This window comes from Megachile rotundata, chromosome 13 (genome assembly GCF_050947335.1).
Source record: "Megachile rotundata isolate GNS110a chromosome 13, iyMegRotu1, whole genome shotgun sequence".
Classification (NCBI taxonomy): domain Eukaryota; kingdom Metazoa; phylum Arthropoda; class Insecta; order Hymenoptera; family Megachilidae; genus Megachile; species Megachile rotundata.
The window spans coordinates 11,183,845-11,198,949 of NC_134995.1; the positions used below are offsets into that span (position 1 = coordinate 11,183,845).

General features: G+C 41.4%; 3 protein-coding genes and 1 long non-coding RNA gene across 7 annotated transcripts in view; 2 read left to right on the forward strand and 2 right to left on the reverse strand.

Moving 5' to 3' along the window:
* Positions 1-967: 967 nt before the first annotated feature.
* CPF2 (cuticular protein CPF2) lies at positions 968-2,560 on the forward strand. 2 transcript variants are annotated; one of them, XM_003705873.3, is made up of 3 exons: positions 968-1,070; positions 1,291-1,630; positions 2,210-2,560. In XM_003705873.3, exons 1-3 carry the CDS (start codon positions 1,062-1,064, stop codon positions 2,365-2,367), a joined length of 507 nt encoding a protein of 168 aa, XP_003705921.1. In that variant the 5' UTR covers positions 968-1,061; the 3' UTR covers positions 2,368-2,560. The 2 variants fall into 2 exon arrangements, with proteins under 2 accessions (XP_003705921.1, XP_076395085.1); XM_076538970.1 differs by having other exon boundaries at positions 1,291-1,471.
* A 332-nt stretch (positions 2,561-2,892) lies between these two features.
* CPF1 (cuticular protein CPF1) lies at positions 2,893-4,061 on the reverse strand. Its single transcript, XM_003705874.3, has 2 exons — positions 3,496-4,061; positions 2,893-3,437 (listed from the first exon to the last, which is right to left on the reverse strand). The coding sequence occupies exons 1-2, from the start codon at positions 3,505-3,507 to the stop codon at positions 3,036-3,038; spliced, it is 414 nt and encodes a 137-aa protein (XP_003705922.1). The 5' UTR covers positions 3,508-4,061; the 3' UTR covers positions 2,893-3,035.
* A 1,618-nt stretch (positions 4,062-5,679) lies between these two features.
* Positions 5,680-6,567, reverse strand: LOC143265709 (uncharacterized). Its single transcript, XR_013040390.1, has 2 exons — positions 6,433-6,567; positions 5,680-6,217 (listed from the first exon to the last, which is right to left on the reverse strand). It is a non-coding gene; the product is annotated as an uncharacterized LOC143265709 (long non-coding RNA).
* A 14-nt stretch (positions 6,568-6,581) lies between these two features.
* LOC105663341 (ras-related and estrogen-regulated growth inhibitor) overlaps positions 6,582-15,105 on the forward strand; it is a 44,129-nt gene continuing 35,605 nt past the window's right edge. The window contains exons 1-2 of one of the 3 annotated variants that reach the window (XM_012291574.2): positions 6,582-6,760; positions 8,405-9,325. In XM_012291574.2, coding sequence (XP_012146964.1) covers positions 9,265-9,325 — 61 coding nt within the window. In that variant the 5' untranslated portion in view covers positions 6,582-6,760; positions 8,405-9,264. Of the gene's footprint in view, positions 6,761-7,906; positions 9,326-15,105 lie in introns of those variants that run through there. The other 2 variants (XM_076539311.1, XM_012291572.2) reach the window with 2 other exon arrangements.

Below are 15,105 nucleotides of genomic sequence, written 5' to 3' on the forward strand. Positions count from 1 at the left end.
GAACAAAATAAGAAAAAGAAATGAGTTCTTTCTGCCTCCGGGCCATACCTCTCATTGTCAGAGAAATCGGCCAACTTGGAGTCGTTGGCCATGCTCGTACCCTTACGCCTTACGCTTTGCCAATGTCAATTGCGCAACCGCCGCGATCAACGATAGGCCGATTACGTTCCCGTTCACTTTGCACCAACGTTGTTTCATTAACGTTCTCGCTTCTGCCTTTTTTTTCTGTCCGTTTCGATCTCGATTTTTTGTCGATAGAACGACTCGTAGATCGACTAGACTCGATACCCGAAATTACAAGTTTCAACGATTGAAAATTAAAGAGTAAAGTTTCGATCTCCTATTACTTTGATTACGATGATTTGAAATTAATTGCAAGGAAGAAGAGTATACTTTATTCACGCTGCTAAGTAATTCTATACTTTATACTGTGCACTCTATAATTCGAGGGATGGCTTGATTCGATAGCGAGAGGTATCGGTTGCCTCTCGAGATCTAAGTTAGCCAATTGCATGAATATCCAATGGTATCCGTCCTTTAGCCATAGGTGTACTTTTACGCGTAGGTGTTGCAATAATGCTCTACGACCCATGTTTCGATGAAATAAAACTCTTTTATTCTCCCGATGATTCTTCTTTATTTCCTTATGCTTCCTATCTCCACGTTATTTTGCTCAAATTAGCCCTGATACTCAAACAACCGATCTTTTAGGATCATCGCCGAAAAAACGTGCAAACTCGTCTGTGGTGTCTTGACCTCATACAGTAAGGCCCAGTATTACGCTTCAGTTTCATATAGGCGTGCATGCACGCTCATGTGCATGTATACCCACGTGTCGCAATATTGGCTGGTTGTAAACCATCCGTACAATACAGCTGCCTTCGGTCACTCGGACACCCGATATCGAGTTTTCGGTGAAAAAATCTTCCCAGCCGTCTGTCTGTCGGGGGTAGCTTTACTAGATCTCGAGTATAAATAGGCTGGCAGATTTGTCAAATGCATCCAAATCATTTGTTGCTTTCAAACCGTAAGGAAAACAGCAATCCTCAACCCGCGTCATCATGTTTAGGGTGAGTAACCGCTTACACAGTAAAAATAAGCTGATCACAATTTTGAACAAACGTTTCAATACGAAACGCTTACCAATCATATTTCATTTTGATTTTCCCGTAACGAGTATGCGAAAAAGAAAATTTTCAAATGGGGATTGAATAGTTTGGGGACGGAGGATAAAGGGGGCAGAAAATATTAAAATATGTAAGTTGTTAACAAGGATTTGTTTGATTACAGTTCTTGGTAATCTGTGGTTGCTTGCTGGCAGTCGGGCAGGCCGGAGTAATCGGTGGTGGTTTACTCGCAACCGCGCCTGCAGCGCTTGCCGTGCAGCCAGCAGCAGCTTCCCTTCCTTTGAACGCAGCCGCCGCGGTGGCAGTACCAACGATCGCCACGTCGACCTCTAACGTGATTCGGGGTATCGGTAACTTAGGTGCCATATCAGCCTACTCGAAGAGCGTAGATACGCCATTCAGTAGCGTCAGGAAAGCGGACGTGCGCGTTAACAATCCTGGAATCGTGACGGCGACCGCTGTGCCCGCCCCAGTAGTCGCGGTCGCTAATAGCGCCGTTGCAGGTACCTGATTGCTGGGTGCCAATTAACAATTTCTAATAGCCCCCTACGAACATACTTTACTCTCTTTTATCGCTAGACACCGGGAGATTCGCTTTTCTCGTGTACCTTTTCTCACATTTTTCACTCATGTCAACGTAGTCGCGCATACGTGCTCGTACATACGAGCGATATCGGGAAGATCGAGATCGGGCGCTCGGCAATCGCTTGCCGACACGCTTCCTTTCTATGCATTAGAACTAGAACCGATATTATTAGTCCGCTTTTCTCGTATCTGCTTTGCGCTCTATCGTTCTAATCACGTCATTCTACACTTTACGCCTGACTTTCCCCTTTTATTTCTTTTCACTTCTTTGTTATCGTCACCGTTGTTATCGTTATCGTTTACTGTACCTATCGTTCGATATGTTCTCTGTCAATACGTTCATGCACATACGGATCCAAAAGAATAGCTTTGTACGGTTATAATCGGTAACGATCGCCAACGCGACAACGGTTCTCGATCAAATTTGCCGTTAGTTTGTCTAAAGTGTAAAACGACTCAGGATGATTCACCATAATGTACCGGCGAAACGTTTTCAGCTCCAGTTACTGCTGCTCTTGCCGCGCCTACGCTCCTCGCTCCTGGACTGACTACCGCGATCGCAGCCGGACCCACCATCGCCACCGGCATCGCTGCCGCTCCCTTGGGACTCAACGGGCTAGCTTTGAACGGTTTGGGAGCCGTCAAGGTCCTCTAAGATTCCTTAGCCGAACATGATCACGCGGACCGTCGCGTTGTGCAAGATTCGATCCACATTCGATTCTTCGCCAATGTCGACTGCACCTTGTTAACGTTCGTACCCTCGATAACTTTGCACCGTTTCGGCGCAAACGATCTACATGTCACAGAATGTAATAACAGAATCGAATAAACGTAAAATCGTTATGATACATCCAGTTCTTATCTTATCTTTTACCAACTTTCCTGCTACTTCGCGTTAATATGTTCACCGATCTATGTCGATCGAATTGTTTTACTTACCTAGATATCTATGTACAATTTAACTAGAAATATCTACATACAATTTACCTGACTATCTGATATAACGATTTATCTGCTGTGAACATACAATTTATCTGACTGGAAGTACATGCGAAATCGAGAATGATCAAAATAAAACATCATACAAGTAATACGAAACTTTTAACATCCTAAGTCGACAAAATGTAAAACAATGAACGATGTAACGAACGAGGAGGGAAGAAGTGATAATACATTCGTGTACATTTCAGTTAGGCCTGTTGTATTTAATAAATAAGAATAGGTGTACAAAAGCATAGAAATACAGGTCGGTATTTGCGGTAGAAGTACATTGGTGAAATATTACCGCGTCTTATCTATCGAAGAAACGAGGCAATGGTCGAATTACCAGGAGTACGAGACACCGATAGGACTGCTGTAAGCCATGTGCGAAACAGCAACCGCCGGCGAGTAAGCAACACCGAGGAGCTGGTTAGAATGAGCGATCGGTGCGGCGGCGGCAAGAGGTGCCGCGTATTGTGTCGCCACATGTGCGAAGGGTGCAGCGTGCGCGTAGATGGCCGGGTTCGTTACGCGGATATCGGATTTGCTGGAGCTGGAGAACGGTGTGGAAATCGTTTTCGATTGGGTAGCGATCTGAGCCAGATTTCCAGAACTGCGAAGAATATTGTCGGACGTGGATGTCAAGGCTGCGGTCGTCAAGGTGTATTGTGCGGGGCTGGGTAGAGGTGCCAAGAAACCGGCATTGCTCGATGCCACCCAGCAAGCGACCACAAGAATTACGATCTACGGGTAGAAAGAATTTAGAAACACTCGATTAAATCCTCGAAGTTCTTTGACTTACCTTGGAGAACATTGTAAGGCGTAGAGAATCGGGTTGTTCGTCGACGACGTACGAAGGCAAATGCGTGTCGAACGTTTGGTAGCCGAATTCTTATATAGGCCGAACGACTAAGCGAGCGAGATGGACATTTCGCCGAATCAGGTGGGGTACAAGGGCGTGTTTCGGCCGGGCACCCGAAAAACTTTCGCCATAACAACGCGCGTGCGATTATTCGCTCGCTTTTCTCGGGCCACGCCCGATCCCCTTTTCTGCTTTCTTTGCCTTTATAACCTTCCTCTCGACAAAATCACTTATTCCGTCCGACCTTGGACTAAAAATCCAAAACCGCGCTGCGGCGACTGGTTTGCTTGCGGAAAAAGAACGCTATGAGATCCGCGTGTATCCCCTTCTTGCTAAATTCCCTCGCTGTAACATACCGATCCGTAACGTTTAAACTTTAATAGCTACTGCTTTCTAAATGATTCGTGTCTATGAAATTTAACGTAACCGATCTCCATCTTAATGTTCTTCAAATTCTACTTCGATCTTTTCCACCCTCTCTTGAATGAAACACACGGTTTTACGTATAACTTGAAAAATGCAGATTTATCCTGTAACATAGATGGAGACCTATCATTAGAAAAGCAATGTAATTAAGTGACAAGTAAAATGTTGCGTTAATTTATATGCTCTCTCATTTCATTGTATGTGCTCCATAGTCATCGATTTTTAAAAATAGAGCCGCTAGCTCTGCCCAACGGCGAGCGGAGGAACCAAAACAGCCTACATTCATTTATTGAGTGAGCGAGCCGAAAGCGAGCGAATATTTCGGCACTTTGACGACGTAGTACGGTTCCTGAGGCATTTAGAAACAAATTTCTATTAGGGTTTGATGCGTTTCGATGCCTAATAAAGCCAGAAAATCAATTTTTGTCGAATTCGGTCGAAAACGGTACAGGTGGCGCCATCTAGCGGCGAGCGGCGGAACTACGAAAAACTAAAATTTCGATTTTCTCCGAAATTAGACAATTTTACGTATTTCGGAGAGTCAGAAATTGTTCTGTGACCTCTTTAGAACCTATATATTGCCGCAAGAACCTCCTAGAAGCGCTAGAAAAGACAATAAGAAAATAGCCCATTTCATGGACTAAAAAATTGCCGTCCATCTAGCGGTGAAAGTTGGAACTACAAAAATATAAAAATGCGATTTTCTCGAAAATTAGCGAACTTAGAGTACTTCTGAGGCTCAGAAAGTGTTATGTGATCGCATTGGAAGCAAAATAACGCAATAAAAGTTTCCTGAAAGCTTTAATAAAGAAAATAAAAAAATGTCATTTTATGGAGAAAATTTGTGGCGCCATCTAGCGGCGAAACTGCAAACTAAACTGGAAAAACGTATGTCCGGACACGCGTTAAGGAAAATATAAAAATTAATATTTCGCAACTCTGACGACATAGTATGCTTCTTTAGACATTTTAAAGCAATTTTTGTTAAATAAGTTATTCTTCTTTTTGCCTATTAAGTCCAGAAAATCAATTTTTATTTGACCCCTTTACGGCCTGTTCGGACATAAGTTTTTTCAGTTTAGTTCGCAGTTTCGCCGCTAGATGGCGACACAAATTTTCTCCATAAAATGACATTTTTTTTATTTTCTTTATTAAAGCGCTTAGGAAACTTTTATTGCATTATTTTGCTTCTAATGCGATCACATAACACTTTCTGAGCCTTAGAAGTATTCAAAGTTCGCTAATTTTCGAGAAAATCACATTTTTATATTTTTATAGTTCCAACTTTCACCGCTAGATGGACGCTAATTTTTTAGTCCATGTTTTGACCTTTTTTTTTATTTTCTTTTCCAGCGCTGTGAGGAGATTCTTGTGGCAATATATAAATTCTAGAGAGGTTACAGAACAATTCCTAACCTTCCGAAATACGTAAAATTGCCTAATTTCGGAGAAAATCGAAATTTTAGTTTTTCATAATTCCGCCGCTAGCCGCTAGATGGCGCCACTGGTTCCATTTTTGTAAAAAATTCAATTAACGTTGATTAGTGTGCTACATATTTATTAATATTGATTTTATAATGCTTGGAATATATTCCATTATACTCGAGTATAGTGAAATATTAATTTTTTATCATCGCTAGGTATACTTTTATTGGTATTACAAAATGGCCGCTAGATGACTAAGCATTGCAAGGTCCATGGAATGCAATCATTTTAATTTTCGATTCTAACATTCAAATTAAAGTTAGTTGAGCTTGATTGAATTAACAAGACATTACATGTGTCCTAATAACACGTTTAGCTTGCATATTTTACAATAAAAAGCAGTTTGTCTGTAAGTTAGTTTCTTCATCCACCACTGAGTGACGCTGACAGTACCGTTAAAAAAGCGCGCATTTATTTGAAATAAAACATCCACCTCTGCTCTTGAAACTTGAATACAACATGATCAATTTATAGTATTTCTTGCTAGAAAGCTAATTTGTAGTTATGTGTGCTACTGTTGATTGCACTGCATTGATATCTGAATAAACAGTATCCTTAATAATCTGCATTTAGAATTTAATTCAATCACTAGTCAATAAGTGGTTAGGTTAATCGATTGCAGTCATTTCACGCAAAATATTTTCATTTCGATATGAGAGGAATGAAAATTGTCGTACGATAAATAGAAACACTTCATTACAACAACGTTTTTCATTTAATCTTCGTTCGAGTATCGATACTGTCCTGATACCTGAAAACACAAAAACAATATCTGACAGACAACCATGTTGGAAAATAATTTATTGCAATGAAAAATAATTTGTAATCGATGGTGACGTAACGATCAGCAAGTTATCGAGACTATAGCAAAAGTCATGGTGACCGTAAGAATAAGTGGCTGGCTAGTTACCTGTACCGGCTAACACGCGCTTGCATACTAGCGCTCGCGCATCGGTCTTCGCTTACCTGTTAACACGGCAGTCACCTTGTAGCGTGGAGCGGAACGCCATGTCGTGGTCGAGGCGTGCAGCGGGCATGCTGGAGAGTGCATATTAGACGGCGCGAGGCGCTCAAGCTCGAGCATTCGCCGACGAACGCTCGGTGAGGTCGGTGTTGAAGTGTTTTCGTGGATCGCGTTTTCGTTCGCGTATGTCTGATCCCTCCAAATTTCGTCGTAACTCGTTCGATCCCGTAACAGTGAACAGTATCGAACCTAAACAAACGAACGCGAAGTTACGCAGCGGGTGATTCGATCGCGAAATTCAGTGAATTTATTGTCACAAGTGGATAACAGGTAATTTATTTCGAAGCTTCCCACATTTTTACGTCAAACGATATCGCATGGCGTCACTGTAAAGAAAGGAAACTACTTGTTCGCGCGTACACGGTTAACATCTGTTCGCTGTTTAATATTTGCACACGATGGTCGACCTTCTGGAGGTCGTGGATTCAATGGCTTTTCGTTACACCTGAATTGTCACTTTTGAAACGCCTTCGAGTTATCTTTCGTTTGTCCGCAAATACATACACCAGTAGGTTAACCTCTTTTCTCGCTTGGTACGCCTGTGCCGTGTCTGTCATCCGACGAGCACCATATTACGGTTGCCCGCGATAAAATGTTTAAAGCGTGAACCAGCTCCGGTCGGTGTACGCGTGTTGTTTGTAAAAGAAACGCGAACGCAGACGATCCGGTACACGTTATTGATACCGAAATACAATTACATTTTACGCGTAAAGCGTTCACGAATGTTCGATTTCGATCTTGCAGGGATCATGTTGCCTTCCGAACAATGTTACGTTATTCCGTATTTCCGCAATAAATAAACCTTCGCTGACAATAAAGTGCGTTATCTAATCTCAGATAATTTAACCGGTAACAAAACTTAAACATAAATTAATTCGTGAAATGGATCTCCTTTAGAGGTACTGCTATCGATTATCGATAAATTATCGGTGTCTTATTGATACTTAAGACTAATGAGAGTGAACTGGATGCAAAATGTACTAGTCTGCCTAGCCTATAACCTAAACCTGTACCAGCGTTTCTCGTCGTAACTTTCCCGCTATGTAATCTACCCTCGACATAACCTAAATTCGATTTAATCATCACCGGCGTAACGTATCCTACCCTATCCTAACCACGATGTATCAATTAGATTTAAACAATAAAATTGCTTATTGAATTTGTACTGTTACATTTTGTAACAGTTAATCTTATTTGTATATCAACGACCAAGTGTACGGATAACATAAATACGTACGTTCAATTTTAGTGTTAAAAACACGTTTACAGATTTAGTGATACTTTATATTACTTTATATTAGATTTAGATACTTTATATTACATTAAACAAATACTTGTATGGCATACAATAACAATCGATATATCGAATTGACGATAATAATATTAATAACAGCACTTTTACTCTTTTCGTCTTTGCTCGTACATCTTCGTCTCTCTTCGCCCTTCCTCGTCCCTTTTCGGTTCTCGTTTGAAAGTATACGAATATATCCGCGATATTTCCTGCAAAATTAACCTAAAAAGGAGCATCGGTTTTCTCGATATGTATTTGAAAAATCGTGGGCCGAAAAGGTCGCGCGAAAGAAAGACGGGAAGGAAGAAAGAAATAAGGAAAAAAGTAAAAATTCGAACGGCGCGACGTATGAACTGCAAGATCACGTGGGCGGTGCTCGAAGTCTAGTTCTCCGCGCGTCTTGCTTCCAGTATTCGTCTGTCCGTCGGAGAGAGCGAGTGGCTCGGCTGTTGGCGCTCGGTGGCGCGCGCGCGCGCCGTCTAACCTTTTTTTCGTAATCGGAACGAGCCGACGTTGGCGGCGCCAAGCGAGAAGAGAAGATGAGGAGGGAGGCCGTCGACCCGTTATAAATGGAACTAGCAAGACAGCATTTCTTGAATCGTTTCTTGTGTTATTATTCGCAGCGTGTCGGCGCACTGGCCCGCATGTTTGCTCGCGGTGCGACCGGAACGTCGTCCGCCGCCGACATTATCATCACCGTGGTCCAGGAGGCGCAGTCGAATCGTGGCCGGGCTGGAAAGTGTTTTCGAAAGGAAAAAAGAGAAATCTCGAGAACGAGAAAGCGGCATTTTTGACGGCACCACGCTCTTCTTTAGTGTATCTTCGTTATCGGTGACAAACTTCGAAGGAAAAAAAGGAGGGTTGCTCGTGGCGACACTGCGCGCGATTCCAGAAATCTGCAAAACGCGGTAAGTCGGTAATGACCGTTTCTCCGTTGCAAAATCGTCTCGAGACGCTCGGCACCGACTTCGTGATTGCGACGATCTAACAGTGAATCACAAGAGCGACATTTCGAAAGATCGATGTGTCGTCGAGTCTGAAAAGGTGGTTGTTACTCAACGCAGTTTATCGCGCCGTTGGGGAGCGTGGTTGGAATAAACGTCGCATTTCAAACTGCTCCGTGAAGTTGTCCGTAGTTCGAACGTGATTAGTGGAAGAACAACCGAGTGCTACCAAGTGAATAAATAGAAGCTTTGTACAGAGACAAAATTATCGAAGAAACAGATCCTCGTCGTAGAAATTGTCTCGAGTGTATACGAAAGCTTGTTACGAACCGGACAGAGTTCTGTCGAATTTAACGGTTCTCTTTGTGTAAACATTGACGTTCGTGAAGTAATCTGCCTGTAAACAATTTTTTGCGGTCGTTCTGCGTACGTGCGCGATGTGAATACATTTTTTATGGTGATAAACAACGCGAACAGTGTTGATCGGACAGTATATAATGTGCAAGGGCGGTTCGAATGACACCTAACATCCACGTCTGATGACAAACGTCAACAGGATCAGGGTGGTCGTCCTCGGCGGCCCCAGAGTTGGAAAATCAGGTAACCTAATTTTTTATAAATTTACAGAAAAATTTATTTACTGTATACCTTAATCCAGTTAACGGAATTATTTCGAATACTTTATTCGAAGTTGTTTTGCACGTATGAAAATATAAATCGAAGTACGAATATAGAATAGAGACATATAAATACAGACAACTAGTGACGCACTTTGGATTTGAGAAACTATTTTCGAATGAAAAATAAGTTCTTATAAATAAGCTTTCATGAGGTCGGAAATATGTCTTATTTACTCGTGTTTCGATTCATTGGATCGCTTCCTGAGAATTCTTGTTGTTCTTATAAACAGATACCGTTTTTTAACCGCAGTAATTGCTCGAGTCACACTTTCCTTTTATCTATAAATTAGACATTTAGTTAGATGGCACTTTCCACGCGACAAAGCGATGGCCGTATCAGTTACGGTATAAAGTATCATCAATTTTCAGCGAGCAGAGAAAATGATAATTTGAAATTCAAATTGATCGAATGAAATAACGATGAATAAGTTCCGAGCCGCACGATGATCATTCTTTTCCGTGCACAATACCGTACCTAATTACTCGAACGTTCTATCGATAGTATTGCTTATATTCCAAACAATCGAATTCCTCGTGTAATCGCACGATCTATCGAACGGCGAACGAGCGTTCGGAACGAGCATCATTGTGTTACGATTATGGGAAGGTGCACACCATCGCATCGGTATGGATTATAAACGTATCAGAGAAGGATATTAATTACGGTGGACAGTACCAATATTGTGTCGTGTAAAGCGTGTAATTTCTGCACGTCTGTCTAATAGACCGGCGACGGATTGAATGAAAGTGCCGTTAAGATGAATACGTATAGTCTTTCCTATAATACATCGCATTAGTTAGCTCGACAGTCGTGCGACGCGTACAAAACGAACAAATCAAGGCAATGATAGTTCGTTGACCTCGAATTAATTCTATTAATAACCGCGCGATATCGATACCCCGATTGAACCGCGTCGACATTGTTACGAAATTTTCATTTTCAAAATATCCAAAATGATCAAATTATCAAATAAAGTCAACAGCAAACGAGTCAAATAGAATAAAAAGTCGAAAGTCAAAATTAAAAATCTCGGGAATTAGATCGTGTGCCACATAAGCTTTAGAAAGTTCGGTTAGATCAGAGAATCGTATTCGATCTTTAACGCAGATTATTCGAAATCGTTACAGGTAATTTGTAATGAATGTCGTTCGTCGAGCACATGTACCTGATCTCGTACTTCTTATAACTTTGAATATCGCTAGATCTCGAGACCTACGCAATCTACAGGTCATCTGAGATCTTGTCTGTCGAGATATCGATGCTTCTGCGTTAACGCGTGTAAGGAACCTTCGCGCTATTCTGATTAATTAACAGGGTATTCGGAAAATTCGGAAGAAGTTCGTAAGAGCTGCAAAATTAGATATCAGAGCTCCTAGATTTTGTGGATCAATTGTGTCAATGGAATAATTATAAAGTCTCGATTGGAAATAATTCGAGAAGTTCGCAAATCTGAGAGCTACAAAATTAGATCTCAGAGTTTCTAGATTTCGTGGATCAATTGTGTCAAAAGAATAATTATTGTTCTTGTAATAAGTCTTGACTGGCAATAATTCGAAAGAAATTCGCAAATCTGAGAGCTCAAAATTAAATATCAGAGCTTCTGGATTTCGTGGATCAATTGTGTCAATGGAATAATTATAAGTCTCGATTGGAAATATCCGAGTGGCAAGGAATGAAATGACGATTACTTTTTTCTTTTTCCTGTCTGGCCGGCACTTTTTAAACGGTAATAAAGTCAGGCCCAAATGAATTTATGTATACTTCGCTCGACGTGGAAGTGTGCACCGGCTTCCAATTGCCACTTCAATAGGCGTTAACGCAGATAAATGGATCTGAGTGTAATCATCGGTTACCATCCGCTTTTCTATTCAACGTGCTCTATGGGAGTTGGTATAATTGGGATTTCTGGGTTGAGACGCTTTGCTAAGGACAAAATTCGACTATATTTTGTAGGATGAAATGCCTTTTGATAATGTGGGAGCTTGGGAGTTTAGGAGCTTGGGAGTTTGGGAGCTTGGGAATTTGGGAGCTTGGGAGTTTGGAAGTTTGAGAGTTTGAGAGCGTGGAGGTTTGGGAGCTTGGGAGTTTAGGAGCTTTGGAGTTTAGGAGTTTGGGAGTTTAGGAGCTTGGGAGTTTGAGAGCTTGGGAGTTTGGAAGCTTGGGAGTTTGGAAGCTTGGAAGTTTGGGAGCTTGGGAGTTTGGAAGCTTGGGAGTTTGGGAGCTTGGGAGTTTAGGAGCTTGGGAATTTAGGAGCTTGGGAGTTTGGAAGCTTGGGAGTTTAGGAGCTTGGGAGTTTGAGAGCTTGGGAGTTTGAGAGCTTGGGAGTTTAGGAGCTTGGGAATTTAGGAGCTTGGGAATTTAGGAGCTTGGGAGTTTGGAAGCTTGGGAGTTTAGGAGCTTGGGAGTTTGAGAGCTTGAGAATTTGGGAGCTTGGGAGTTTAGGAGCTTGGGAGTTTGGAAGCTTGGGAGTTTAGGAGCTTGGGAGTTTGAGAGCTTGGGAGTTTGGGAGCTTGGGAGTTTGAGAGCTTGGGAGTTTGAGAGCTTGGGAGTTTAGGAGCTTGGGAATTTAGGAGCTTGGGAGTTTGAAAGCTTGGGAGTTTGGGAGCTTGGGAGTTTGGGAGCTTGGGAATTTAGGAGCTTGGGAGTTTAGGAGCTTGGGAGTTTAGGAGCTTGGGAGTTTGGGAGCTTGGGAGTTTGAGAACTTGAGAGTTTGGAAGCTTGGGAGTTTGGGAGTTAGGAAATCTGAAGATTTAGAAGGTAGAAAGCTTGGGAACTTGGGAGTTTGGGAGTTTGGAAACTTGGGGGTTTGGAAACTCGAGAATTTGGGAACTTGGGAGTTAGGAAATCTGAAGATTTAGAAGATAGAAAGCTTGGGAACTTGGGAGTTAGGAAATCTGAAGATTTAGAAGGTAGGAAGCTTGGAAACTTGGGAGTTTGGGAGCTTGAGAAAAAAAAAAGAAATGGGTCAAATGGGTGTATTTGAGGAGACCTGTAAACTTAAGGAAAATTGCACTTCGTTGGTGTAACTAGGATTCATGAGGATTCGTAGTTCACAACTTAGATTCGGGGTGATCTAAGACCTGCGAGTTTGCTAATAACAAAATGACCATGGCTGTAACAGAGATTTCCATGCCGATCTAAGACCTTATCTTTGCTAATGACAGAATTCAACTATATTTGATGCTATGATTAGCACTAACTTCTGACCCAGTTGGTATAGCTGGGATTTCTGGGTTGAGACACTTTGCTAAGGACAAAATTCAACTATATTTTATAGGATAGCCTTTTGATAATGTGGACATTTGGAAACTGAAGAATTTGGGAATTAAAGATTTGAAAATTCGGGAATTTCTGATACTTGGAATGAGGATGTGAGGATGTGAATGAGAAAGATGTGGAATGCAACCACCTTGGTCCCTGCCTAACACTCCTAGCTCCTATCTAATACCTATACCTATCTAATACTGGTCCCGAAAGAGTGAATGACACCCTAAGTCCATATAAACGCACCCACTCAACATACCACACGAAAATTCCATCAGTTTGAATTCCAATTAGAAGCTAGATGCAATCTCCAAGGTAAAAATCATTCATTCAAGGATTCAGTTTATTCGAAAACACGCAGATTCGCGGCAAGATGATAAGGAAAGGCTCCGGTGCGTAAACTCGGCATGCAGGAATAGGTCGAAGGCAAACGGGAGAGCATGGTCGGTAACAGAACGGATGTATCGGATGTCCAGATCTCTGAACCTGCTGCCGTGCAGGATTTTTCGTAGCTCAACGACCTGCTGACCACTCTCAGCCTGATATCCGATAACGTCCGAGGAGGTCCTTATTATACCCGCCAGGAGACACTGCAGCCTCTCTCACGACTTTTACGGATTCCATGAGTAGGGAATATCCGTTTACTCATCAAACAGTGAGAACGCAATTTTCGATTGGGGTATTGTCTTCTGAACGCGGTTTCAGTGGCTACTTGTGTTAAATCGCTTTTAGGCTTTTGGGTAAGGGGTTGCGTGAAATAAAATATACTTGGAGTATGTCAGAGTGATGATTTAGAAAGATAAATCGAATGGTCGAAGAAATCGGTGCTTATAGACAGTTAGAACTAACTAAAACATATTACTGACAGTACATCTATGCTTGGAGTACTCGCTCTGGACTCTAATTAAATAATAACTTCAAAGAATATTCTCCAAATGTGGTATAAACATGGTCAGTGCTTTAACTCCAGCAGTATACCATACCCCTCATTTTTTTATTTCAATCTTCTCTCTACTCCAATCCTACTCTACTTCCTAACACATTAACCTTGAAATATCTAAAAGTCCCCAACTTCTAAAAACCTAATCTACTCCAATCTTACTCTACTTCCTAACACATTAATCTCGAAATCTCTAAAAGTCCCCAACTTCTAAAAACCTAATCTACTCCACCTATCCAGAGAAATCATCACATCTATACTTTTGATTTTATTCGACATCCCAGCACGTCACATAACTAATAATAAACCGGCGTTAAATCAGTTTTGTTGGTCGAATTCTTGAACACATTCCTGTTTGTTGTACCTCGTTAATATTCCGTCAGTTGTTTCAATATTTTACAAGACGAATTTTTCCCCACGGAAGAAACAAATTCGGTTGTCGCGGCACACGTGCTGTTTCAGGAAACGTGTGCGCATAAATGAGCGTATGAAGAATGAATCAGACGATTTATTATCGCGTATTCACGACCCAAAACCTCTCGGTTCCTCTTGATTCATGCGATTGGACCAAATTCTGCTCCAACAGAAATAAACGTATATTTGATTGTTAAGGGGTCGTAAAATAATGAGTTTAAATCCCTCTTGTAATCGTAACAATTTATTTTTAACTCTACGATCGGTTAAACAGAAATTTAAGTAGTTTATTAAGGTTGTACTAAGTAATATTTCAGTACTGTTTATTAGGAATTAAATTTGTTCAACTAACTATTATTTAATTTAATTTTAAATTGTGAATAAATTTTATTTAATTTAAATTGTTCGTGGTTCATCTTGTAGTTCTTCAAAAATTCTTACATTCAATTAATTAAGCTACACATAAAATCTCCGCATACCCAGCGTACTCTACAATGTAAATACCGCTTATCTTCGATTGTAAATATGTTTCTTCGAGTCTCGTGCGGAATTAAATTCTCCGTATCGATGATAAGTCTGTATTTTTCGGTTCCTATTCTGACGTCAGATGCGAGAAAAATGCTTTAAAAATAACGAACGCGAGTCCAGTAGTAATACTAAAAATAAGTGGTTTCCACAGTACGGATAAAGATAACGGAGCATAAATATTTCGCTGTTTATATACTTTTTGTGCTCTCGAGATGCGGGTGGGGAATTTGGGGATATGGAAAATTAGAAGGTAGGGAGTTTGGGAAGTTGGGAGTTAGGAAATCTGAAGATTTAGAACGTGGGAAGCTTGGGAACTTGGGAGTTTGGGAGCTTGGGAGTTTGGGAGCTTGGGAGTTTAGCAGCTTGGGAGTTTGGGAGCTTGGGAGTTTGGGAGCTTGGGAGTTTGGGAGCTTGAGAATTTGGAAGCTTGGGAGTTTGGGAGCTTGGGAATTTGGGAGCTTGAGAGTTTGGGAGCTTGGGAGTTTGGAAGCTTGGGAGTTTGAGAGTTTGGGAGTTTGGGAGCTTGAGAATTTGGGAGCTTGGGAGTTTGGGA

Excerpts from the sequence above, each read along its gene's own strand:
- CPF2 (XM_003705873.3), top strand. Across the intron at positions 1,631-2,209 it reads CGCTAATAGCGCCGTTGCAG|CTCCAGTTACTGCTGCTCTT; the intron begins GTACCTGATTGC and ends AAACGTTTTCAG.